Source organism: Aulonocara sp. 'chitande type north' Nkhata Bay, linkage group LG22 (genome assembly GCF_057382095.1).
Source record: "Aulonocara sp. 'chitande type north' Nkhata Bay isolate Kocher_YH1m ecotype deep benthic linkage group LG22, A_spYH_male_GT1.1, whole genome shotgun sequence".
Classification (NCBI taxonomy): Eukaryota; Metazoa; Chordata; class Actinopteri; order Cichliformes; family Cichlidae; genus Aulonocara; species Aulonocara sp. 'chitande type north' Nkhata Bay.
The window spans coordinates 1,834,153-1,859,980 of NC_141364.1; the positions used below are offsets into that span (position 1 = coordinate 1,834,153).

General features: G+C 46.0%; 1 protein-coding gene across 1 annotated transcript in view; it reads left to right on the plus strand.

The window, feature by feature from the left end:
- Positions 1-6,460: 6,460 nt before the first annotated feature.
- Positions 6,461-25,828, plus strand: part of tnxbb (tenascin XBb) — a 60,561-nt gene continuing 41,193 nt past the window's right edge. Inside the window, exons 1-6 of the mRNA XM_086279400.1 lie at positions 6,461-10,474; positions 10,740-11,936; positions 14,761-15,119; positions 16,088-16,145; positions 16,266-16,484; positions 22,436-23,896. Coding sequence (XP_086135526.1) covers positions 14,985-15,119; positions 16,088-16,145; positions 16,266-16,484; positions 22,436-23,896 — 1,873 coding nt within the window. The 5' untranslated portion in view covers positions 6,461-10,474; positions 10,740-11,936; positions 14,761-14,984. The remainder of the gene's footprint in view (positions 10,475-10,739; positions 11,937-14,760; positions 15,120-16,087; positions 16,146-16,265; positions 16,485-22,435; positions 23,897-25,828) is intronic.

Below are 25,828 nucleotides of genomic sequence, written 5' to 3' on the forward strand. Positions count from 1 at the left end.
GCGAGATGTTTACCTAGCCCGACAGAAAAGACTGACCTCAGAAAGAACGTGAGCTCCTCCACATTTTAGAAAGCTGCAGGCTGGAGCTCATATGAAGCCATATTTGTGCTCTGAGATTAAGTCGAACCACATGGACCTGCCGGGACTGACACACGAAGCCAGAGGCGTCCGAGTCAGACGCTCAGTGTCGGGTTAATGATGTTTGCTTAGCTCGTGGCTGCTGTTTGTTCTGGGCTCTCCGCGATGTGTTCGTGCGCAGTGAGACGATCCGTAAAACACATCCTCAAACACGCCGAGCATCATCCGACAGGCTGGGGGTCAAATCTGATTCGGCACATAACGTTGGTCTGTAACACAAACAGGAAGTCCTTACATCAGACAGCATTACTGTGAGCGCTCAGGCTTTATCCGTCTGTCCTGGGTTATGTTACAAATGAGACGCTAATCACTAAACGACTCTAACTGATCGTCTTTGACACAAGGTGAGGACATTCATAATAAAACTGGATATCAGAGCAGGAGTCGTTACACTCGTCACAGGATGAAGCTCTGCTGTAGTTTCTATGTATTCATGTAAGTCCATCAGATTTCCCTCCATCACCACACACAGCTGATCACATCCCGGAGAAAGAAAAAGCTCGGCTCCAGATGGGATTTCATTTGCAGGTGTAATTATTACTGTGGACATAAGGCTGAGAACGTGCCTGGGACTGGTACAGTCACAGGGCAGATGGAGTTCAAACCCCTCTGCTGTTCTTACACGAATGCTGCTAAACAGGCCGAGAGGAGAGAAACCAGGAAATTCTTTTGCCAAAATGCAATCTTGAAACCATCGGCTGACATCTGCTGACGATTTAGCTCTTTGTGACCTTTTCTCATCTGCATCAGCAAACAGTAACCAGCAAACATTAAAGGATTAAAGTCGGCCGGGCGTCTCCTGACTCTGGCTGAAACCTGCTCGCTGTCCTCAGAGGCTAACGCCATGTGGACAGGCTAACGTAGAAGATGGTCCAGCTTCAGGTGGACCACAACTGTCAGCCTCCCAGTGAAGCTCCAGAACATTGGAGAGAGTCCCGGATGGTCTGTGAGTTTGGACCGTCTGCAGGTGCTCTGTGAACTGAAAAAGGCGTAAGACTGCAGGCGTCCCCAACTGTAGGGTAGATGATGGGGGGCGAGACCTCAGTCCGTGCTGCAGACGATACATTAGAATAGCCGTTGGTGGACTCTGATCTCTGCCCAACATCATCGGCTCCTCATAATTTATATAGAAGGAATTTTGAGATTTTCTCTTCCTCTTTCGTTCCTCAAACCGTGACAGGAAGCAGCTAAAATGAGATTTAACACCTGGAGGCCTGAACTCAGCTGGAACAGGGTGGAGTCTGACGGGCGAGTCGGTGCAGCATCTGTGACGATGCTGAATCTGTTTCCTGCCTTCACCTCTGCTCATCAGCTGTGAGCAGTGAGTGAATAAGATCACCGGTAAACCAAATGATGTCCGAGCTCTTCATTAAGCTACATGTACTCTGCCAGCTGTGCAGCTGTGTGTCTGCTAAAGGTGATGAAGACGGATGCACGTACAAACTTTGTCAGCTTTTTAAAAATGGTGTTTGTTACAGGTCGCTGCTTTCTTGAGAAATGAAGACGAAGAAACGATGACATGATGAGAAGCAGTTTCTACACGTTAATGATGTTTGAACCAGGACAAACATCTGCAGCAGACTGAACCTATCAATGCATTTGTGTTTGTGGAGCAGTAAAGTGTTTATAGTGAACGATAAAATGACGTTTTACTTTTCCACACACAGAGCTGTTTAATGCAGAGTACGGTGCTACTTACTGCACACTCCTCTATTAAGCTGCTGCCTGAGTTGAAGCCTGTGGCCGCGGTTCAGCGACGTCTGCGTGTAACATCAGGAAGAGCTGCTGCAGAGGGACTTCAATGTGTGTCAGCACCGTTTCAGGTGCACCGGCGGCTGCAGCACATCTGCATACTCCTGATGTTTCACCTCAAACAGGACCAGAGCAAACATAAAGTGTCCCTGCAGGCTTCTGCACGGCATCGTGCAGAGAGGAGCCGAGTCCTGGGTGATGGCGAGGATGATGACGGTGCTGCTGGACCTGCATGACATCACTTCTCTCTACAGCGTGCCTCCAGTTAAAGATTCAGTTACCGAATCCCCCGATGATAAACGAAACCAGCATCACAGATGTGAGCTGAGGAGCTGCTGGCTGCAGCAAACAGAAGCACCGTTGTGTTTTTAACGAGCGCTCGTCACACGACGGCTGCGTTTCACGTTTGGATCGCACACTGGAAGCATTTGGGACGTCCGGCATCACTCTCACATGTTTTTATCCTTTTCCTTGCTGAGTCCGTGTCATAGTCAGAACGATAGATCAAGGATCACCACAGCAACGTTTTTCCATATCAGCGTGGAAAACGTTGATGTTCCTCACATGAATTTACCAAAGTGTGAAAGACTGAAGGGCATCTGTTTTGGTTTGTCGTGAAAACGACGGCAGGCTTTTGTTGTTTGCATGATGAGACTCATTTTTATTTTCTTAGCACGATATTGAGTTTAGTTATTATTTCTATTACGTCGATATTTGATTGTTCAGGTTAAATGTTTGGTTTTAAATATCAAATGTAAAAACGTCTCGATCACAGACAGTCAGGAAAACTGCACGTGTTCAAACATCCTGTTATTATAATAAATCTTTCTCTACAACAGAAACTTTATGATAAGTGTTATTCTCACTGTGACTGTAGCAGAGGTCAGAGGTCAAACATGCATAGGCTTTTATCAGTTTTGGACCGTTGACCTTGGCGAGCTCGGTGGATGCGAGCCAAATATTATTGGATGGTTGCCATGACTCCTCGCTGCACCGCTGCCAGACACGTAGAGTTATTACAGATGATAAGAAGCTGTTATTACTTTGTTATTGCTTTTCTCTCTGTCGCTCCTCGCTGCTCGGATGTTTGCGACTCTGCATAATTCAGATTCTCTTTCTCATTTACGTCGGAATACTTGGGATTTCACGGAGGACTTTCCTCCTCCACGCGGGCACAATGGCTGCTTTCAGCTTCCGTGGGAACACGTCTCCCAGACGTGACTTTTCATTTTTCCTGACAGTGACATGAATTTTCTTTGCTTGTCATATTTACATCTGCAAACACTTTAAACACCAGATGAAGCGTGTTTGGCTTCGTGTGTTTCTGTGGTTAATATCCATCGTTGTCTCGCTCGGAGGTCTTTGAGTTTCGTGTGGATTTGACTCCCTGTGGGTTATCTTCAGCCTCAGTGGGGTTACAGAGTGACATGTATCATGTCATGGTTTGCCTCGCTGTAGTTATTTTGTGTCTGTTCGATAGAGTTTTTAGAGCGACGTGTTCAGACCCTTTATAATGGAGGCTGGGGCCCTGGGCCCCCGGGGGCCTATAGAGCTGTAGTCGCCTGGATCGCGGTGTGAGGAGAATCGAACACTGCGTCACCGGCTTCGGACCGTACGGGGCGAATGGTCTGGAGGCTGCAGACGGCTGACAGCGCTCTGTGTGTCTGTGACATATGAGCAAGCTCGCAGGCATCTGTGTCGGCCTACAGCGAGGCTTTTCCCACGGCGTGACTCGGCCCAAACAAAGGCTGCCGCCGACGCTGGAGCGCGTCCAGCTCCACCATCTAACCTCATATTTCTGGGACACATTCAACCTTTCACAATGAAATATTTCCTCCACAGCAGCACGAGAGGCGGGTGAAGGCAGACGGAAAACCCCGAGCCTTTGAGTCACCCGCCTGTCCGTCTGCTTTTCAGTTATTTTAAGATAAAAGCAAAGATTTTTCATAAAGACATGAATGAAACTGTGGTTTTAAAGCTCCATCTGTCTGTCAGAGGTGGAGGCTTCCTCCACGTCTCTGTCCTTCAGCCTTTTTTTGAGATGAGATGATCGGGAGCTGCACATGCTGAAGGAACGATGGAGGGGAAATGAGACAGAGGGAGGCAGAAGCTCTTATAAAATCTGCCCCCACGCTCCCTCTCCGCCTCTCAGCGGGGCGATCGCTGCGACGTGTCTTGATGTTCTTCCAGCATCGCTCTGAGATGGAGAAACCAGAGGTCGGTGGCAAACGCACAGAAACACAAAGAAAACACATCAACAAGCAGGAGAAAAGCCGATTTTTCCCATGAAAGCTGATATTAGCGAAACCTCGGCGTGACCTGTGCTGCTGATTGTGTCGCACACGTGTGTGCGCACGTGCACGCGTGTAGATCAGTCTAAAGAACGTGCGTATTACGATGGCTTCATGACAACCTGACCTGTCGTCGCTCACTGCCAAACTGAACAAAGCTCACCTCAGACCTGCTTTGCTCGCATCATTCACTGTTCATGCTAAGCTGCTCAGCACAAACCAAACGCAGCACAGAAGCTGTTCACGGCTGCAAATGAAGGATTTCAGTTCATGTCAGTGTTTCAGAAGTGCTTTGGAAATATTTTGGATCACATGTGCAGATTTAATAAACCTCATTGGTTACAGGCTTAGCCAATAAGACTTACTGGATCCTTCAGAAACACGTAGCAGGAAGCATCAGAACCGAAGAAAAAAACTTTGAAGGTGGTTTCTCTTTGAGTTTGTAATCCGGTCATGCAACACAGTTTTTCTACCCTCGGATCTTTGTGATGTCATAAAGATGGGCTAACCCTAATATGGTCGTTTTTACGAAGTTGTCTTCAGCAGTTTGGATGAAGTGAGCGGGGTCTGTGAATAAGCAGCAGAGGTGCACTTTACCTCCGAGTCATCACAGCAGGTTGTTGTTGTTTGTTCTGGAGATTTCTGATCGATGTTTGGTGTGTGTGCACATTTTAGTGCACCAGTACTGTAACTAGTCTTGTATATTTTTGCATTGATTCTTTATTATTGGCCATCGCGGCACATATTTATAAACTAGAGCTCCACATCTGCCCGGCTGACAGGCAGCTGATTGGTGGAGACGCTGCTCTGGGTTTGTGTAGTAGGTGTGTGTGACTCGCGCTGAGGTGCTGAAGCTGCTTCGACTGGAAAATGTGAGTCAGCGCTCGCAGCGGCACATGCGCCCATCTTTTACCCGGCGTGCGTTGGCCTCCGTCACAGTCATGCACTGCAGAGGCTGCGTTTCTGCTATGCTCATCTGCTGCGACGGGAGCTTGAAACCTGCAGCCTATGAGGACCCGGGTCAAATACACAGGACTGTCACATAAATCAAGCTGTTCTATAAAAACCTCTCTCACCCTTTTTCAAATCCAGTGTGTATTTGAGGATTAAGCACATTATGTGAGGTTTGGGAGGCTTTAAGACTTATTTCAGGTTTAGCCCAACACCAATGACTGAGGGGAAGATTATTGAGCCTAATTATTTGGCAGGCAGCACTTTGTTCCACATCACCCACCACGGGGCAGCTCTGGGTTCTGCGTCTTTGACCTCTGCACGCCTCCGGCTTGTGGGCAACATGTGTGAGGCGGAGCTGCTGGTTTAAAGACTTCATTCATGTTAAAGCGGCCGTGTTTATTTTGTGCAGATGTTTAAATGCATGACCCTTAAATGTGACACGAGTCTGCTCCCTCTGGTTGTCAAACTGACGGTTTTACAGCGAGGCGACGGTTAATGACCCGTTAGCGCAGGGATCGCTTCCTTCCCGCGCTGCAGACCGCAGGTCAGCAGGTCAGATGCAGAGGACGTGTTTGGGCTTCAGACTCAACCGCCGCCCGTCCCAACACGCCGATTTTTTTCAGCTCAACTTTGTGCTTCTTGTCCGTGTTTGCTTTGCAGAGCAGAATCAGAGTTGGCAGGTTTTACTTTCAGTTTCTCACAACTGCTGCTTTGTTTGGCAGATGTGCAGCTGTGTTGTAGTTCAGGACGTTTGTGCTTCAAAAATCATAAAACTGTGGTCAGGTACCAGTGGCTACCATGAACATCCCTGATGACGGCGTGGTCTCTAACGAGTCAGGAAGGAGGATGAACCCGGTACGAACAAAGATGCGTCAAAAACAAGCCGACTTCCTGGTCAGCTGACGATCTGTGTCCAAATGTATGTAAGACTGATTATAACTCATCTGTGTGTGTGAGAGTGTGTCACTGATTTAGCTCTGTGACGATCAAAGCTACAAAACCATCATGCAGCTGAGCCTCGGGCAAACCCAGCGCTTTACAGCAAACTTCCAGAGAAACTCTTCAACAAAGCAAAGTCGAGTCCAGGATGCTGCCGAGAATAGAAACAAATAAACGAAACGAGTCCTCAGAGTCGCACGCAGACGTACCTTCATACCTGCTGCTGTGAAACACCAGTAAAACCAGAGGCTCTGTGGGTGACGTGGGCTCAGTGCCTGCTGGTGGCTGCAGCATGACATCAGCGCGGGTCAGATTTTCATTGGCGTGCACGGCTCGCGTTCAAACAGGCCCATCAGGACCCGTCCGTCTGTCTGGCTGCACGCCTGCTTCCTGCACGCGTGCAGAGGGAAAACCTGCACAATGAAATGCTCATAACTCATCTGTTTAACTCACCAAGCGTCTCTTACCTAACGGAGCGCTGCTCTACGCTGCGAGGGTCCCGCTCCGACGTTACAGGACACCAGGGGAAAATCGCACAGCTAACCAGGCGAAACATGCACTTTGGTCTTTGTTCGACTAATTCAACCCAGGCGGACGATTTATGACATAAACTATGTTACAACTTTCAACAGACTGTTTATGGACGAAGGATTTCCCAGAGTGCCGTTTGGATGTGGCAGCATCATCATTCTTCTTGCTGCCCGCTGAGGCCGGATGATGGAAACACCCACGGCTCCTGTGAACGATGTCTGCACGTCGGAGCAGGAAACACTGACGTCTGTTAGCTGCTCACAGTGCTGAAGCTCCTCAGCTCACCTGTACTGGGTTCTCACCAGTTTAGCACCAGTTTGAGAACTACAGGATAATCTCCCCTGTGGGTTTGTTGGTAGAGACTCATGCAGAACATGTGCAGACCTGGGCGTCCTTGTTGCACCGCTGTGCCATGTTCGACACGTCGCCAAAATCATCTCCAGAGACGATTATTAGGCAAGCGAGCCTCTTCATCATACCATCAGTCATCTGCATATGTCCCAACTCCAAGCTGTAAACACTTCAGTGCTTATTCAAGTGTTTACTCTGATTTTGTGGCAACTCAGCTTTTCTCTGAAACACAAAGAAACTGAGTTTTGTAACAAAGTCACATCTGCCCGTCGCAGCTGCTCGCGTGTGGTTTCGTGGTGGAGGTGAGAGCAGGAAGTCATCAGAGCACAAACGGTTAGCACGGTGGAAGCTCCGAGTGAGGCGGCACACAGGGAGCCAGTCATAAGGTCGACCGCAGAGCGGTTTTTCACTTCCACATGAATCAGGTTCAAACCGCCGTCGCGTTCTGTCTGACTCGGCTCGATCTCATCGTCACATATCCAACAACAGAACGTCAGCCTGATGCTGAGCTGCAGACGTCTGTTAGGACGGCCTCTTTCAGACCTGTCACATGATTATTATCCGGTCTTTAAGTGATGACGTGACGAATCCTACTTCCGGGTCTAAAGTAGTCTGCGTTTAATATGGCTTTTGTGTTGTTAACATGTTTAATGTTTTGTATTTTCTTCTATTTGATCTCAAAAAGCTCCTAAAACAGTCAGTGATCACTGTTGACCTCCCTCGGCTTTTATTACCGCTAATCATTTATTTAAGCTCAGTTTTTAAAACCTTAGGATGTAACTACAGCCCAGCCCATGCAGCAGTATATGAATGACTAACCTCGTATTGTGGATGGATTATCTCAGTTGTTCTCCTGGCTGAAGTTTGGTCCTTTTACAGCATCCTGCCATGCGATTACATTTGTTCCTGACCACCGAGAACACTCACGCTAACTTTTATCGAGTGGAAAAAAAGTTAGCTTGTTTATATTATGCTAACATAGCTGTGTCGCTAGCATCATTATATACCAGCTAGCCCAACTTCAGTAACCCTACAAACGTCACTGCTGTTTAGTTTTCTGTCTTCATTTATGCTGGAAGTGATAGCAGAGCTGTACGTTTTAATTTGTTTCCAAAACCCCGCAGTCAGGACATGCTATATTGTATTTAGGTAGAAGCTAGCGAGCTAACTCCCTGCTAACTTCTAACTCCGTTAAATGTCATAAATTCCGTTTTCATGGATGCCTGGATGTTAAACTCAATTGTTACACCTGGTAGAGCAGAACGCTGATCATTTTATTAAAGATGAAAGACTTTAGACAGTTTTTAACTCTCAGTGATCCTGCCGGGATCGTTTGATTTATGGACCTGCAGCGGAGTTTGAGCCCAGACACGACTGGTGACGTCAGACTGAACGACCAGATTGTGATTCTCAGAGTTAAGAGGAAGTTCTGGATGTTGTGCACGATTAATGGACCGTAAAATGTTTCGTTTCTCTTTCATCTTCTTGATTTATTTATTTTTAATGTTTGAAACATTCAGAGTGATTCACTGTTAAGTTATTTCAAACAAGCGTCCTCTCGTCTCCACGCCGACCTGCTGAGCGTGGGCGAGCGCAGTTTCTGAAGGCCGTCCAGGTTCAGACGCCGTACACGGGCCTCCTTCAGTACTGATGGAATATTGATTATTTATTTAGTCCTTTTAACTGGAGATATGAAATGAGTTCCAAACTTGCACCAGTGCAGACGAAGAAAAGCTCGTTCCTCCTCGTTGTCGTCTCGAAACTTTGGAGGAAACTGTATTTCCGGGCTGCTCCTGGTTTCCTGTATGAGCGTCTTCTTCCTGCTCCTCTTCCTTACTTTGGGTTTCTTGCTTGTTTCGTTCGTCGCCTCTGTTTCAGCCTGTGATGTCCTGGCTGTCAGACAGACTCTTCACCCTGCTAATGAGCCGTTCCCTCTGCTGTCATTATGACTTCACCTCCTCTCAGACTTAAATGGCTTCTTTCCTCATTTCTTCCTCCAACTTTCCCCTGAGGGAGTGACCTGCTCTGTTTCCACTAAACTTAAACTAAGTTAAACATCAGGAGCATCGAATCCGTCAATCAAACAACAGGATATGAAACATGTGCAGCAGCGGGAAAACCTCAGCGTCCGCCTGTTTCCTCGCGTTAGGACTAAAGTGTGACAGCAGCAGCTCCCTCTGAGGAGGTCCGCTCGCCACAGCGCTAAACTCTGTCTCCGCCCACTTTAACCACAGACTGCTTCATCAGCATGAAGAGCCTCAGCTTCTGAGCAGCTGATCAACAGTTTTTAACTTTATTTGTCATAATTAATAACCTTCAGTTACTGTGGTTTGGACTCATTAAGGTCAGACTGCTCTAAGTACAGTTTCATATGTATGATGTCACTGAATGGGTGTGGCATACGGGCATCTCCACCCCCACCTGCTGCTTGTAGGTGAAAGCCAGTCAGAAAAGGGTGACATTAGAATATGTGGAGCAGGTCAGGCGGTTCACTGTGTTCAGCATCTTCAGGTCAGATAAAACTCATTTCTCCACATTGTCACGATTTCTCTTTGATGAGTGCTTGTTGGAAGTTTGCTCCGACAGGAAACAGGCCTGAGCTTTACACTGCTGCTCGCAGAGCCCAGCTTTGCACAGCAGGTCACAGAAATGAAGACGTGCACGAGCAGCGGCGACGCCGTCATTCACGAGTACGACAAACCGTCAGCAACGCCGGCTGCATCGTGCACGACGGCATGACTGCGATGAGCAGGGTCAGGGGGTTGCAGGGGAAGCTTGAGTGGATTTAACCCCAGCAACACACGGTGAGTGATGCTTTAATGGGAATCGGGGCTCTGTGAACGCCCTGTTGTGTGAATGTTGCACATGTCTGGATCCCTGCAGCCAAGAGATTCTAACTCACGAGGTGTTCACGCATCACATCCTGTTTGGCAGCACATCTGGACAAAGAGCTGCAGTTTTTAGACTGAGCTGTGGTGGGACAGCAGCACTCAGAGCTCCACAGTCTCTGCAGGACTTTCCACTTTTCTTACTTTCATGTGTATAAAATTCACCAATTACGTTCTAACAAATATGGATCAGGTGGACAGAAACTCTGGACTCTATAACAGCGAACTCGATGCTCAGGCTGAGCTTTGACACAAACCAGAGTAGTTTGGGTCATTAGTGGGTCAGAAAGTGCCAGAAACCTCCATGGAAACCAAATAAATCAGTGACCTGCACCGGCTGTTTCCTCAGACTCGATCTGTCACAGTTATTGACGGGACAATCAAGACGTGGGCGTCAGCTTCAATCGCTCTTTTCCCACTTTTACAAGCTCCAGCTCTGGTTGCTGGCTTGGCTCGGCCCGCCGCACATGTGGTACAATTAGCCTTCGCTTCATCGCGCATGTGTTCCTGGTTTCTGTGGTATTTCAGTCATTTCTGAGCTCCCACAGGAACCGCAAAAGCACCGCCGACCAGCCGCGGGGGCAAACCGAAGACTTCTGAGGTCTGCAGTTAAAGGTGGCAGTAAAGACGGTGAGCTCTGTGAAGCACACGAGGGAGCACACAACACTGCATGCATGTGTACGAGCATTACAGATGCTTTAGCTACACAGAACAATCAAATATTAATACTCAGGTAAATGAACCGTTTTAGTTTGTTTGCAATTTAGAATTAGGATCATTCATTTGTAATAATTGTAATTATACAATAATGAGTTTGGTATTATGTTTCAAACTCTCAAATTTACATCATCTCAGTGTGAAGCTGCATCAGCTGACTGATCTTCTTCTTCTGTAGCTTAAAATCAAGTTTGACTCGTTCCTGTTTGAGGATGTATGAAGGTAAATATCTGTGTGGTTTCATTAGAAGCCTGGAAGTATTGTCCCCAGCATCAAATCTTATTTTGAAGGAATCACTGGGAAGTTGCTGACCTCTGCTAAACTTGTGTCGGTAGAACTGTGAGGTTTTCAGACTCTTTATGATCTGAGCAGGATTTAAAATTCAGACGAGGTCGCAGCCTGAGCGCACCACGCTGTGAGACTGCACTGCTGCTCTCTTCATGCACAAAGTGCAAATATTGCTGCAAAATCCTCAAACAAAAGCACGCCAGAAAGTCACGGAGCACCATGGTAATACAAAACAGGGCTCGTGGTGAGAGGGTGGAGGTCAGTGGGAGGTCATCGGGTCATGAAGCTGGTGATAAATTTGGACCATAAAGCCCTGAGTGTGCCTTCAGGTGTCGTCTCACACCACACGTCTAAACTAAAGGCAGCTTCAAAACTGAGTCACTCCCCAAAGACACTCACATCGCTAAGGTCTGCAGTTAGGGGCGTGGGCAGGTGGCTGCAGGTGTGCAGTCCGGCTCAGGTTGGACGTGACCTACCAACAAGGCTTGCAAACATCATCCAAACACATTCTTGCAGCAATAAAACAGCACGAGGGACTAAAAATGTCTCCCAGTCCCAGGAGTCCTTCCTCCATCTTTACTTACAGTCTATGCTTTGAATCAGCACACTGTAACTTTGTCCAAACCTGCAGTCACACATGAATGAAAACTCTGTCACGCACCTATTTTACATCCTCTCTGAGCAACACGAGCGCCCGCAGCCACACGCCTGTGTGGAGTCAGCTGGGTCCTTCAGCGCCCGCTAACCAGCAGAGCGTCCTGCAGCGGGGGACGCAGACCCCTCTGAAACACATGAGCCCCTGAAAACATCTAAAAATCAGATGTTTTCCATCTCCAGCCCTCCGCCCAGCGGGGACCTGTAAAGCCCACAGAATTACATCAGAGGGAAACAGAGGAGGAAGAGAGGAGAGAGGGAGGAAAAATTCTTCAAGTATGAGAAAATTTTACTGCACTCCTCCTCCCCTCCCCTCCTCTCTCGCTCCGTCCATCACCCTCCTCGTCCTCCTCCTGCCGGTCAGTCAGCGAGAGAGCCGGACTGAGACGAGACTTCAGCACCGCTGAGGGAAACTCCTCACCTCTCTGAGCAGGTAGGACGCTGCTGCAGGACCAAACTCTGCTGAGAGCGAGGTTCATAAACATTTAATATGAATGTAACGCAGAGCAGATTTCATTTGAAAATTCATCATTTAAACAGCAGAACTGTGCAGCCATGATTGCTGCTTTTCTTCATTCGAGGACGAGGGTGAAACGAGCAGCTGCTGTTTTACATTCAGTGCCGACGATGTTTCAAAAGGTTTTAGCTTCATGTTTCATTTATTTTAAATTGCTTAGATATTTATCTCTTTATTTTTTATGAGCTTTGCAAGAACACGAGTTTCATATTTTGGTCATTTTTATGACTTTTACAAATAAACTGAAAAGATTTCTTTTTATTTGTTGGTTGAAAAAAGATTTAATTGTTGGACTTTTGAACTTTTGTCTGTTTTCTGTCAGTTTAACGACCAAATTAATTTGATCTCATCAGCTGTAGCTTCACAGGGGAGGATTTGTGGGTTTTGGTGATAATAATTGGCAGCAAATGGAATAGATTCATGTTTTTCAGACATTCATTCATGTAAAAAATAAATCATAATTTCTTTTACATGATCCAACGATGTGAAAAGTGCCGACTGCTGCAGAGCTGTGACGGAAATCATAAAGCAAATATCCAAATCAGGATTTTACAGAGAACCAGGCAGTAATGATGCAGAAATACAGACAAAGTAAAATGTTTTCAGTTTTATGTATAAAGCCAAAGATCAGAGAGACTCGTGCATGTAATAACGCATCCTGCAGCAGAATCGATGCAGGCTTATGTTTGGACGTCGTCTCTGTGACACTGAAGTCTCCGTCCTCTGTGATGGACTGAATCAAATAACTGCTTTGATTAAAAAAAAAAATCTGCTATTTCACTCATCAGCAAGTCAATCAGCAACCTGCAGGACTAAAAACTTACAGCAGTTCATGACTGCCAATAACTGCAGTTCCTCTAATGTCCACTAGAGGCCACATGTTAGAACATCTGACTTCACAGCAGAATCAAACATTTACAGGTTTACAAGCTGCTAAACAGCTACTTTCCCCCCTTCATGGTAACTGTGTACTGCTGCTAGCTTCATCTCTGAACTGCTTCTTTTTAATGCACTTATCTGACCAATAGCATGGCTGCTGTGAGGGTACACACACAGTCCTTCCTAACATTTCATCACTTTGTTACTTTGCAAACATTAGCAGGAATCTCTGCACCCACTTTATGGAAGCAGCTTGCTAACTGGGCTAGCTAGTATTAGCATTTACCTTAGCGCGCCGCCCTGTTGTCCATATATGCTAACCGGGTTGCAAAAACACTGAGCCCTCAAAACACAGAATCCAGAAACCAGTGGCTGATGTCACAGTAACAACTTCCATTTTTTATGTACAGTCTGTGTTGTTGCACCCACAGCTGCCAGATTTCCTCACTGGACTCTTGCTGCTGTGATCCTCTGTGGTCTCGGGGAAGCTTTTGGCCAAAGCATGTAAATGTGCTTCCTGATGTTCCTGATCTTTCATCATTCTGTTAGCACAAATGTTAAAGTTTCACAAAGTCAAACCCGTTTCCTGTTTCTGAGACCTGAGATCGCTCATGTATGTCTGAAGGTTGTGACTGTGTTACTCGATATTAACTAGGTAATAGTAGTTTCTGGAGTTGCACCCCTGCTTGCTGGTTTGAAGCCAGAAGAACATTTATAGGGTTTATAAGATCTCCTCCTCCTGGTCATTACAGTGCTATCAAATGATTAACCTGAGTGTGGGCGTGGAGCGACACGTTTGTCACATAGTCTGGAAGCAGTGAGGGAACAGCCTCCAGCAGCACTGAGAGTAAAGGTGAAGAGCACATGAGAAGCCTTCATGGTGTATTTTGAGAATTTGTATTGCCCTCCTGAGGTTCTCCCGTAGCAGCTGGAACAGCTGTCACAGGCAGCTATTTACAAGGTAATCGTTCTCACTTAGACCCACTGAGCAGAAACTGGCCGAGGTCCAGACTGAGATCTAAATCAAACCGCACATGCAGAAGCCTCTGTGTGTCGGTCGAGTTAGCAGCAGAGAAACATGTGGACAGACGGAGAGGAAAGGTTCAGGGTTCAGGGTTCAGATCCAGAGCTGAGCTGAAGCAGAGACATGATGGACGAGTCCTGAGGACACCTGCATCAAAAGTTAAATTATTCTCATAGGAGGCTTTAAAACAGCCAAAGACAAATAACAGATAGAAGTCAGGCTGGTGCAAGCTGAAGCTGAAGAGGCATCAGGATCCACTCATCACAGCTTCACTGCAAACATGCTTGTTTCACTCCAGTGGACTGAGAGGACACACGGGTGGTTACTGAGGCCGACAGACCATTCACAGAGCTACTTGCTGCTCATAAATATGCTAACAATGTAAAGTAAAAGTCATGTAACCAGGAGGAGTTTGCAGTGTTTCCTCCTGCACATGAACAGGATTTAAGGTGTAAGTATCTAAAGAAGTCTTACAAACATTCACAGAGCTTCAATTTTGCCTCTTTTTTAAGTAAAGAAACTCTAAACTGGGATCTGTTTCCTCAGATGCTCCACACATAATCGGCTGTTTGGGGCCAAATTGCACTTGAAGTAATATTCGGCGTTGCCAGGCCCCGGCCTGATCCGCATGTCAGAAAATCGGCTGCAGGATAACAAGCTACTCTTTCAGACCAAGTTACTTTTTCCATCGGGTTTTTATTGGCCGCCATGCTCCGCTGACGGGCCCATAAACAGCTAATGGCCCCCTATTCCGGCTAATTGTGGCCAAAGTGGAGTCTGCTGCGCTAACATGAAATTTAAGGTGAGCTTAAATGTGTAATTCTGTGTCTCTTCCAGTGGGAAAACCCATGGAGAGCAAAGGCGAGAGGAAAAAATCCATCACCTCTGTGACTGAAGCGAAGTGAGAGCAGGTCCAGATCTGCAAACTCTTTCCAACTGAGTCCTGGAAGCAACCGGCTCCGCTGTTACCGGCAAACGTCCGTCAGCATCGATTTCCCGAGCGGTCCGGCATCTTTCTCCTCAAACACCCAGGGAAGTCTTCTCCTGGTGCCACCCTGGCGATGCTTCCTTTCATCCCCTGCCTCCTCCTCTTCCTCCTCCTGGCCGGCCCAGCCCTCCTGACCCCGTCAACCTCCAAAGAGCTACAGTTAAGGGGTCAACGGACACCAAGGGACACCAAGCAGGACTCCTTCAAGGTGATTAAGGGTTTAGCTGAGATAAATGGGCCGACTCACGGCAGTTCAGTGGTCATCTGGGTTAAACGAGGGTCAGTGTGGTTAAAAGGTTCAGGGAATTCTTCTTTATCTGCTTTTATTTGATGGCCCCTGTAACATCTGACTCCGCAATCACAGGAGTTTTAAGTTTTCATATCTGTCTGCAGATGATTCCTTATTGCAGGAAGAAGCCAGTGAAGGCCAGTAATGAACATACAGGCATCTCATTGTTAAGACGTTTGAATCCAGAAATCTGCTCAGGAGATGATGCAAAAGCCAACTGCACAGTCAGAGTTCAGTTCCAAGCCGTCTGCAGTCCAAGCAAAGAATAAATTGCAGAGACCTATCATCAACAAACTCTCGATGTGTTTTAACTGATGACTGACGTCTTTGCTGCCCTGCGCTCCAGCACATTTTAATGTTGGAAAAAGCAGAAAGTTAAAGCCATAAACCTCCTGCGCCTTCTGTAATATATCTACCCCGGCATCGCCGGACTAATGTGCAAATGTGAATTTGTCTGGAACCTTTTTGTTGAGCTCCAGTTTCCAGCGGGCACAGAGCAAACTCAACTAGATAGACGAACAGCCAATCAGAGGAGCTGCGATGAAGGATAATGCTAATGGACTCTTTCAGAAATGACACTTTGTGCTCCAGAGCAGCAGCGATTATTTCACCCCGAGCTCAGTAACATGAAAAAAGGTGGCTGCAAGAAATCCACAGTCCAAAAACCTGACAAAGTCCAAACACAGTCAGGAAGACGACTCAAAGGTTTAGACTCAAACACACTGATGGGAAGATGGACAATACGACACAGGAGGACTCAACCAGGACAACAGGAACGTAGAAACATGAGAAGCCATATGTGGAACAAACCAGCAGAACACAGCATTGAGAACATGAAAACTTAACATGAAACAAAGTGCAATGATTGGTGTTTTCTGCTGTTGCAGGTGGTCATCTCAGAGGGCTGTGCCACTCAGGGTGATGCATCTGATGGGAGTACAGGAGGTAAAGAGTCTGACCTGAAACAAGAACATCCAGAAACTGTAGTTTTTCACAGCAGTGGGGGGTGTTGTAGCTCAGCTCCTACTGCAGAATATAATCACAACCAAATGTCCTCGTTTGCAGGTAAAGAAATTGACCTGGCGCCTGGTTCTCCTCTGGTTCTGACCCATAAGATCAAACTGGTTCCCTCAGATTCGGCGTCTGGGTCTGGATCTTGTGGATGCGACGCCGACTTTGCTCCGCTGCGGGAGCGGCTGGAGAGGCTGGAGAGGGAGGTGTCAGCCCTCCGGGAGACGTGTGGAGGGGCTGAAGGAAACTGCTGCAGCTCAAACGAAAGCAAAGGTAAAACTGGATATTTCTATTAGATCGACCACGTTTCTTACCTTCAATATTTATCTGTAGAGCAGAAAGACGCGACTATCAGCGTTAAAGAGGGCACACTTTTATGTCAACAGCACTCTTACAGAGCGCTAACAAGCCTCCGTTACAGATCCCTGTTAGCATGAACTTGGCAACAGTGGGAAGGAAAAACTCACTTTTAACAGGAAAACTCCATCAGAACCAGGCTGAGGCAGGGACGATCATTTGTTCTCCAGATCATCCATCAGTGTGTGAATGTTGGACACAAAGCATAGAAACACGGCTTTAACCCTTTAAGTCCTACCATAGAACCAAGTCTGCCAGAGCTTATATTATATTTTTACATGCTGTGGAGCCATTTTTGGGAGCATTTCAAGTTGCTATACATCAATACAACCATTATAGCCCAGATTTTAATGATATGTCTGCATTAAGTGCATAGTAATTACACAAATTGCAAAAACTTGCAATAAACTACAAAAAAATTGAAAATCGTTTTTGTTTTTTTAACATATATTTCTAGTGAGAGAAATTTAAGAGGCTTATCCCTCAAAACTGTAAATACAAAAAAGTTTCACAAAATAGTTTCCCACCACAGGAAATTTATTTTGAGTGTCTTCATAGTTTTATTTTTGAAATACAGCAATTTTTATACACTGCAGGAAAAACTAAAATAAATATTATAGTGCAAATTTGCAAAAAAACAGCATGTGCATCAAAATAAACTATTTCCAGCTGTGCAATATGAGTCCTAAGCATCCCAGAAACGACACAGAAAGTCATAAAGTCAAACATAACTTTTAAAAACACCAGTATCCGATTATTAAGTGATGACGTGACGAATCCTGCTCCCGGGTCTAAAGTAGTCTGCGTTTAATATGGCTTTTGTGTTGTTAACATGTTTAATGTTTTGTATTTTCTTCTATTTGATCTCAAAAAGCTCCTAAAACAGTCAGTGATCACTGTTGACCTCCTTCAGCTTTTATTACCGCTAATCATTTATTTAAGCTCAGTTTTTAAAACCTTAGGATGTAACTACAGCCCAGCCCATGCAGCAGTATATGAATGACTAACCTCGTATTGTGGGTGGATTATCTCAGTTGTTCTCCTGGCTGAAGTTTGGTCCTTTTACAGCATCCTGCCATGCGATTACATTTGTTCCTGACCACCGAGAACACTCACGTTAACTTTTATCGAGTGGAAAAAAAGTTAGCTTGTTTATATTATGCTAACATAGCTGTGTCGCTAGCGGTCACGTAGCACATCATTATATACCAGCTAGCCAAACTTCAGTAACCCTACAAACATCACTGCTGTTTAGTTTTCTGTCTTCATTTATGTTGGAAGTGATAACAGAGCTGTACATTTTAATTTGTTTCCAAAACCCCGCAGTCAGGACATGCTATATTGTATTTAGATAGAAGCTAGCGAGCTAACTCCCTGCTAACTTTTAACTCCGTTAAATGTCATAAATTCTGTTTTCATGGATGCCTGGATGTTAAACTCAGTTGTTACACCTGGTAGAGCAGAACGCTGATCATTTTATTAAAGATGAAAGACTTTAGACAGTTTTTCAACTCTCAGTAATGCCACAGTGATCGTTTGATATATGGACCTGCAGCGGAGTTTAGACCCAGACACGGCTAGTGACGTCAGACTGAACAACCGGATAGGCTCATGAGGCCCTGATGGTAAAAAAAACTACATTTCCGCGAAAATGACGCCACTTCCGGTTTCGGGCAGGTCATGGCGGACATGCGATAGTTCGCGCTGACGTCTGTTCCAAGGTAGGAAGTGTTATGAACAGCTGATCGGATCGGCAAAGCGTGTTTCTGGAATATTATGTTTTTGTTGCTGCAAGTGCTTTTTATGCAGTTTTTGCAAAACTATATGTGGAAGGAAACCGTGACCGAGGACAAGCTGATGGCATAAGATGCAAGTACAACTCCTCCGGTTTCATATGCAAAAAAATTATTGCGCTAGCTTACGTGGTTGCAGAGCTACCGGGATTTAAAAATAGTTATGCAAAACAGAGCGTGCCGCTCCGACCGGCTTTAAAGGGTTAATGGGTGAATGTTGTATAAAGAGCTTGGCGTGAGTGGAAAAAGTCACCTGATCGAGCCCTACGATAAGCTTTCACAGCTTTATGAACTCTCACTTAGCACTTTTCCCTTCTTAGATCCCTGAAGCCAGTGAGGAGCCGATCTGATGCTTCATGGACGTTTATAATTTTAGCATCTTCATTTTAAATATTCTTAAAGTTCATCACATGCCGAAGCTTTAATGACCGGCTGCATTTCTGTCATTGTCATATAGAAAAGCCACATTTTCATGTCACGTCTAAACATTAAACGAAACGTGAAAAGTTTTTCATTCACGTGCAAAAAAATAAAAATTCAAACTGAATTTGAGACAGTGATCAAAATCATTCGTCATGCATGAACGAATTCTTTATACCAGGCTGGAAAAAATGATGTTTTTTCATACCAGAGGACTCAAAAGACTTAAAACAGCTGGAGGAGCAGGACCTGCATACAAACCTTTAACAGACACAAAGTCGAGGTCGTGTTTGTTCCACCTCAGTGCCAAAAATCCAAAAGTAATAAATGAAATAAAAATCAAATGTTTTCAAACTTTATCAGAAAGACGTGCAGCAGATCGTGAGTCATGTTTTCAAGGCCTCGAAGCTTCGAGAAGAAATAAGTTCGGGAGCTTTAGGAAAGCCGAGGTTTTCCATCACATGGCTCCAAAGTCACCCACAGTTGATTTCATCAGTGTGGAGCTGATGATGTCCTGCAGCAGCTCCACAGTATGAACCCCAACCAGCCAAAGATCCACTCTAAAAGCACCTGAAGCATGTTGGTGAGGTTAGCAAACAGAAACTCCAGACCAAATGGAGCAATCAGCTCACGCATGGATGAAAAAGTAAATATAAACCGAACTCTGGCACAACCAGCAATAATCCTATTTATGAAAATAAACACTGGGGATGTTTGGGAGGATTCTGTGGCTGCTGATCAAAGAGACGCAAACAGAAAAACATCGCAAGGAGAGGAGGAAACACGAGAGAACAGCGATTAATACGAGTCTGCATCAGCAGGCGCTAACCTCCCCGCCGCGCAGCACGGCGGCGCTCGGCATACAGAGCAGCAGTCGGTCTTACAGCGGCTGATCTTTAGCTCGTAATTACAGTGAAAATGACCCAAGATGTTGTTGGTCTGCAGCACAGTGTGTGTTCATAGCAACATATGTTTAACAAACACTGGACTCTATTGGATTTGTTAAAGAAACGGTCCCTGTGTGCGCTCCAGGTTTTTTTTACTGCCGAATTCTTGTTTTGTGAGGGCATCGCTTTGCAGCAAAGTCTGTGACAGCAGCGTCCAAACATCGACAACACCAAACGTGTACCCGATGCCAAAAATGACACGCCGGAGGAACGGGCCACGAGGAGATGGAGGTGCCGCTCTCTGTTTCCCAGGACGTCCCTTTTCAATCTTTGCTCCACGATGACACTCGGATTCATAAACCTTCCTTTTCACTCGCATTTAAAACACAACCAGAGTGTCAACAGCAGCGCAGGATCCATCGACTGCATTACTGTGTGAATCTGCCTCGCACCGTGACCTCGAGCAATAACAGACCAATGAGAGGCCACAGACATGTCTCTGCTGACGATTAGCTCTCTGAGCATGTGGTTTCTATTCTGTAGGTTTTTGTCTTTGTTTGTTTTTTAAGTTGATTTCTTGAAAAGGTTTCTCATCATTTCACATAGAAGTATACAAACATTTATCTGCGTGCAGGTTTTCTGCAGTTTGGTAACGAAACACAGGAAGTGTCGTCTGTGAAGGTTCTCAGTCATCCAGCTCATCGTGGTCTAAGAAGCTCGGAAAGAAAAGCATCTGGACTATTCTCTACTTAATCACATTAGCCAGGTGTGAATCGGTCGTAGGTCACGATCAGCCACGCTTCAGGTCAGCTCATTGTGAAACCCAGCCCCACCCTATCATGTGATGTCCTGAGGTCAGGTGGCCCAGGATGTGAGTGGGCGTTTAAATCTAAATCTTTCTCTTCATGTGTGGAAAGCTGACCTGACAGCTGAGCAGTCTCTGACAGGGTTACAGGGACCCACAGTGGGAGGCGTTATCTACACCTGGAGGAAACGTTAACACTGTGAATGAATGAAATATGAAACATCTAATACAGAGCAAAGCGAAATGAAAATGAAAGTTTTTTGACTTTATTTAACATTACTGGGCAGCTACCTGCTGTTTCCTACACCCTCCTTCATGCTCTCGCAGACGTGCATCAGACCTGTTGAATATTTCACCACCATCTGTTATTATGTGTTCTAATAGCTTTATGTTAATCTAATAAAAAAGTAAAGTAGACTAAAGCTGTATTCTACTAATAGAATATGTGTTTTTCTTTGAGTGTGTGATTGGATTAATTTCAGAGATGATCACATTACAAACTGGCAGAGATTAACCTGTGAGCTGTGTGTGTGTGTACTTGTATTACCTGAAACATGGGGACCCATAGATTGTGAGGATATGGGGGTCTGATTTGTGTTAGGGGGAATAAAGTAAGACTGTAATTTACTCCAAAATCATTACCCAAAACTGGATAAAAAGTTAATGTCCTGTTTTTAGTTTAGCTTCAGAAAAGTGAATGTTTTGTCTTCTGAAGTGATGGAAACGGGAGAGGACTGTTTGTGCGTCTCTGTCTTCAGCTCTGTGCCCAGTGTGATCTCAGCCCCCACCTCCGCCCAGTCCACCCTCTGCACCGCAACAACACACACACACACACACACACACACACACACACACACACACACACACACACACACACACACACACACACACACAGGGGATAATCAGTCACAACAAGGCTGTGTTACACTCTATTTAGAGAGGATTAGACGTCCACCCCCCTTCACTCTGCCCCCAAAACTGAGGCAGTGCAACAAAGGGTAACTATTTGGTTCTAACTCATTCAAGACGCTTCATTCATCCTCCAACAAACCACATTTATGACTGAAGTGATGCTGATGGCCGTCTTGTGTTTTGGATATCTAAGAATGCATTTGACCTAGTCATTACTATGATGCAGGATATCTGCATACCGTCAATTAATGCTTCAATCTTAAATATGATCAACCTATCTCTAATAATCGGCTATGTACCACAGGCCTTCAAGCTGGCTGTAGTTAAACCTTTACTCAAAAAGCATCTCTAGACCCAGCAGTCTTAGCTAATTATAGGCCAATCTCCAACCTTCCTTTATATCAAACATCCTTGAAAGAGTAGTTGTCAAACAGCTAACAGATCATCTGCAGAGGTTTATTTGAAGAGTTTCAGTCAGGTTTCAGAGCTCATCACAGCACAGAAACAGCTTTAGTGGAGGTTACAAATGATCTTCTTATGGCCTCTGACAGTGGACTCATCTCTGTGCTTGTCCTGCTAGACCTCAGTGCAGCGTTCGATACTGTCGACCATAATATCCTATTAGAGCGATTAGAACATGCTGTAGGTATTACAGGTACTGCGCTGCAGTGGTTTGTATCATATCTATCTGATAGACTCCAGTTTGTGCATGTAAATGGAGAGTCCTCTTCACACACTGAGGTTAATTATGGAGTTCCACAGGGTTCAGTGCTAGGACCAATTCTGTTTACATTATACATGCTTCCCTTAGGCAGCATCATTAGAAGACATAGCATACATTTTCACTGCTATGCAGATGACACCCAGCTCTATCTGTCCATGAAGCCAGATAACACACACTCGGGTTTCCAAAAAAGAAGTCAGGATTTCTTTTAGGATCTCTGAACTGATGTCACAGATACTGTAGCTTGGTTCAAAATGGTTTAAACTGAATTTAGCTTGTTGCCGTGGTGATCAGGAACCTGTTCTTGACCTCTTCCTGTCCATCAGGTGCAGGATGCTCCATCAAACCAGAGACCAAGGAGTGCCCCAGTGAGTGCAGTGATCAGGGTCGCTGCAAGGATGGCAAGTGTGTCTGCTTTCCTGGATTCAGCGGGCCGGACTGCAGCCAGTCCAACTGTCCCGGGGACTGCAGCAACAACGGGAAGTGCGTGAATGTTCAATGCGTGTGCGATCCTGGTTTCACCGGTCCTGACTGCTCCCTGAAAGCCTGCCCTGATAACTGCAACAATCACGGCAGGTGCGAGAAAGGCAAATGTGTGTGCAACAGTGGTTTCACAGGTCCCAGCTGCTCCGATGAATCCTGTCCCGGAAACTGCAAAAAAAGAGGGGTCTGTGTTAACGGACAGTGCGTGTGCAATCCTGGTTTCACCGGTCATGACTGCTCCCTGAGATCCTGCCCCGATAACTGCAACAATCAAGGCAGGTGTGTGAACGGCAAGTGTGTGTGCAACAGTGGCTTCACAGGTCCCAGCTGCCTCAACAAATCCTGCCCCAGCAACTGCAACAGGAGGGGGCGCTGCATTAACGGGCAGTGTGTGTGTAATCCTGGATTCGCTGGGCCAGACTGTTTAAAGAGGACATGCCCAGACAACTGCAATGACCGTGGGAGGTGTGTTAACGGTAAATGTGTCTGCAACAGTGGCTTCACCGGTGCGGATTGCTCTGAGGCAGTCTGTCCTGAAAACTGCAACAACAGGGGGCGCTGTGTGAATGGACAGTGTGTTTGTGATGATGGATTCACTGGCGAGGATTGCTCTGAAAGAACATGCCCAAATGACTGCAACGACCGTGGCAGGTGTGTTAATGGTAAATGCATATGTGACAGCGGATTCACAGGTGACGACTGCTCTGAAAACACCTGCCCCAACAACTGCAACAACAGGGGGCGCTGTGTTAACGGACAATGTGTCTGTGATGATGGATTCACTGGTGCAGACTGCAGTGCTAAAGGCTGCCCCAACAACTGCAACAACAGGGGGCACTGTGTTAACGGACAATGTGTCTGTGATGATGGATTCACTGGTGCAGACTGCAGTACTAAAGGCTGCCCCAACAACTGCAACAACAGGGGGCACTGTGTTAACGGACAATGTGTCTGTGATGATGGATTCACTGGCGAGGATTGCTCTGAAAGAACCTGTCTAAACAGCTGCAACAACAGGGGGCGCTGTGTGAATGGACAGTGTGTTTGTGATGATGGATTCACTGGTGCAGACTGCAGTGCTAAAGGCTGCCCCAACAACTGCAACAACAGGGGGCGCTGTGTTAACGGACAGTGTGTCTGTGATGATGGATTCACTGATGCAGACTGCAGTGCTAAAAGCTGCCCCAACAACTGCAACAACAGGGGGCACTGCTTCAGGGGGAGCTGCGCGTGTCGTCGGGGGTTCACAGGACCAGACTGCAGCCAGTGTCAGGAGGGGATGACTGGGCCCAACTGTGATGTCGGTGAGTCAAATCTTCCATTTATCTTCTCCATATCTATCTATCTATCTATCTATCTATCTATCTATCTATCTATCTATCGAGATATCGAGATATCGAGATATGTGTGCACGAACAGCACAAAGGAGCAAAGTTGCTCCCAGTGTAAATGCTATAATTCACTGTTTTAAGAAAGACAGCTTGTTTATTTCCCCACCAAGCCTCTTTAAATTTGACTTGGTAGGCTTGGCTTTAACCACAAATAGTCAAGAGTTGGTTACATTTATGGTGGGGGCATGGACGGAACCAGAAGCTGAACAGTAAGGTGGAAAATGAAGCCAGAGCACCAAAACTGCACTTCCTGTAATGTCCGGTTGAGTCAATCCTGACCGATTACTTTGCCCAACAATACAGCAGGGAAAATGTCAACAGTCTGGTAGACAAACATCTTGATGCATGCTCAATCAAACAGGTAAGTAAACCCCCAAGGTTTGATTCTGTTCATCTGGATGTAGAGCTTTCAGTGGGAGAAACGTTTCGTCACTCATCCAGGTGACTGAAGAAGTCACCTGGATGAGTGACGAAACGTTTCTCCCACATCTACGTCCAGATGAACAGAATCAAACCTTGGGGATCTGGTAAACAAACATAGTTTTTGTTCCTGTAGATAATAATCTCTTAACATCAACTACACCCAGGGTGAATTTCTTAAAAGTTGGAGTGTATAGTGGTGTGGGTTAAAGTTAGGGACATGGTTACATTGGTGTATGTCTTTCCTTTATTTTGTGTAAAATGCATGTTTGTGTCTCATTCTTATCTGAAGAACATTTGTTCACCATGACAGGATCACATTTAATTGCAGTGGGAATATCTGTTTGCAACAAATGTGCACAAACCACACATTTCTTCTAAAACTGTCATTCTGGGGTTGTTTAATTTGATACAGTTTTGCAGCATCAGCCGAGCTGCGTACTTCTTTCAGCCATGTTTTCTTGTTGTTGTTGTTGTTGTTGCCATTGTTGTTACCAGGGTGTGGTAGGCTATTAGCACGCCTGTTTGGAGGCTGTTCACGCTGCAGTGATCTGAGTGACGGAGCAGTTTCATTACCAGAGCGGTAGAGTCCAGACCACATAAAAACTCCCTCAGACAGCTGCACAGGACAGCCGCATGTGTGTGAGAGTTTTAAGTGTTTTCCCAAATGCAACTGACCACTTACTGGAGTGGAGGGAGGGATGTCCCACAGCCTGACAGCCCACTGAGTAAACTCAGAGTGGGCAGCAGAAAGTGTGAAGTATGTTTCCATCCACCTGCTGCAGAGACCCCAGTGATGACATAATCAGGAGAAACTGTTGGCATATTTAAATGATGCAAAAACGTTTGATTGGAAACAGATTTTTTGTGAACACTGATTTTCCTTCCTAGACATAGCTACAGATGCAAATACATAACACCGAGCCAACATCCAAATATTATGATTTCCTTTAGCCAACGTTGCCTTTTCACATTATTTTAGACAGTTGTCATTTATTTCTTTAAAACATGCAAGTTTTTGCTGTTATTATATTATTTGGGGGGAAAACTGCTCTAGTCACTCCTATACTGAAAAAACCTTCTTTAGATCCTAACACCTAAATGGTAAATGGCCTGTATTTATATAGCGCTTCACTTAGTCCCTAAGGACCCCAAAGCGCTTTACATATCCAGTCATCCACCCATTCACACACACATTCACACACTGGTGATGCAGCTACATTGTAGCCACAGCCACCCTGGGGCGCACTGACAGAGGCGAGGCTGCCGGACACTGGCGCCACCGGGCCCTCTGACCACCACCAGTAGGCAACGGGTGAAGTGTCTTGCCCAAGGACACAACGACCGAGACTGTCCAAGCCGGGGCTCGAACCGACAACCTTCCGATTACAAGGCGAACTCCCAACTCTTGAGCCACGATCGCCC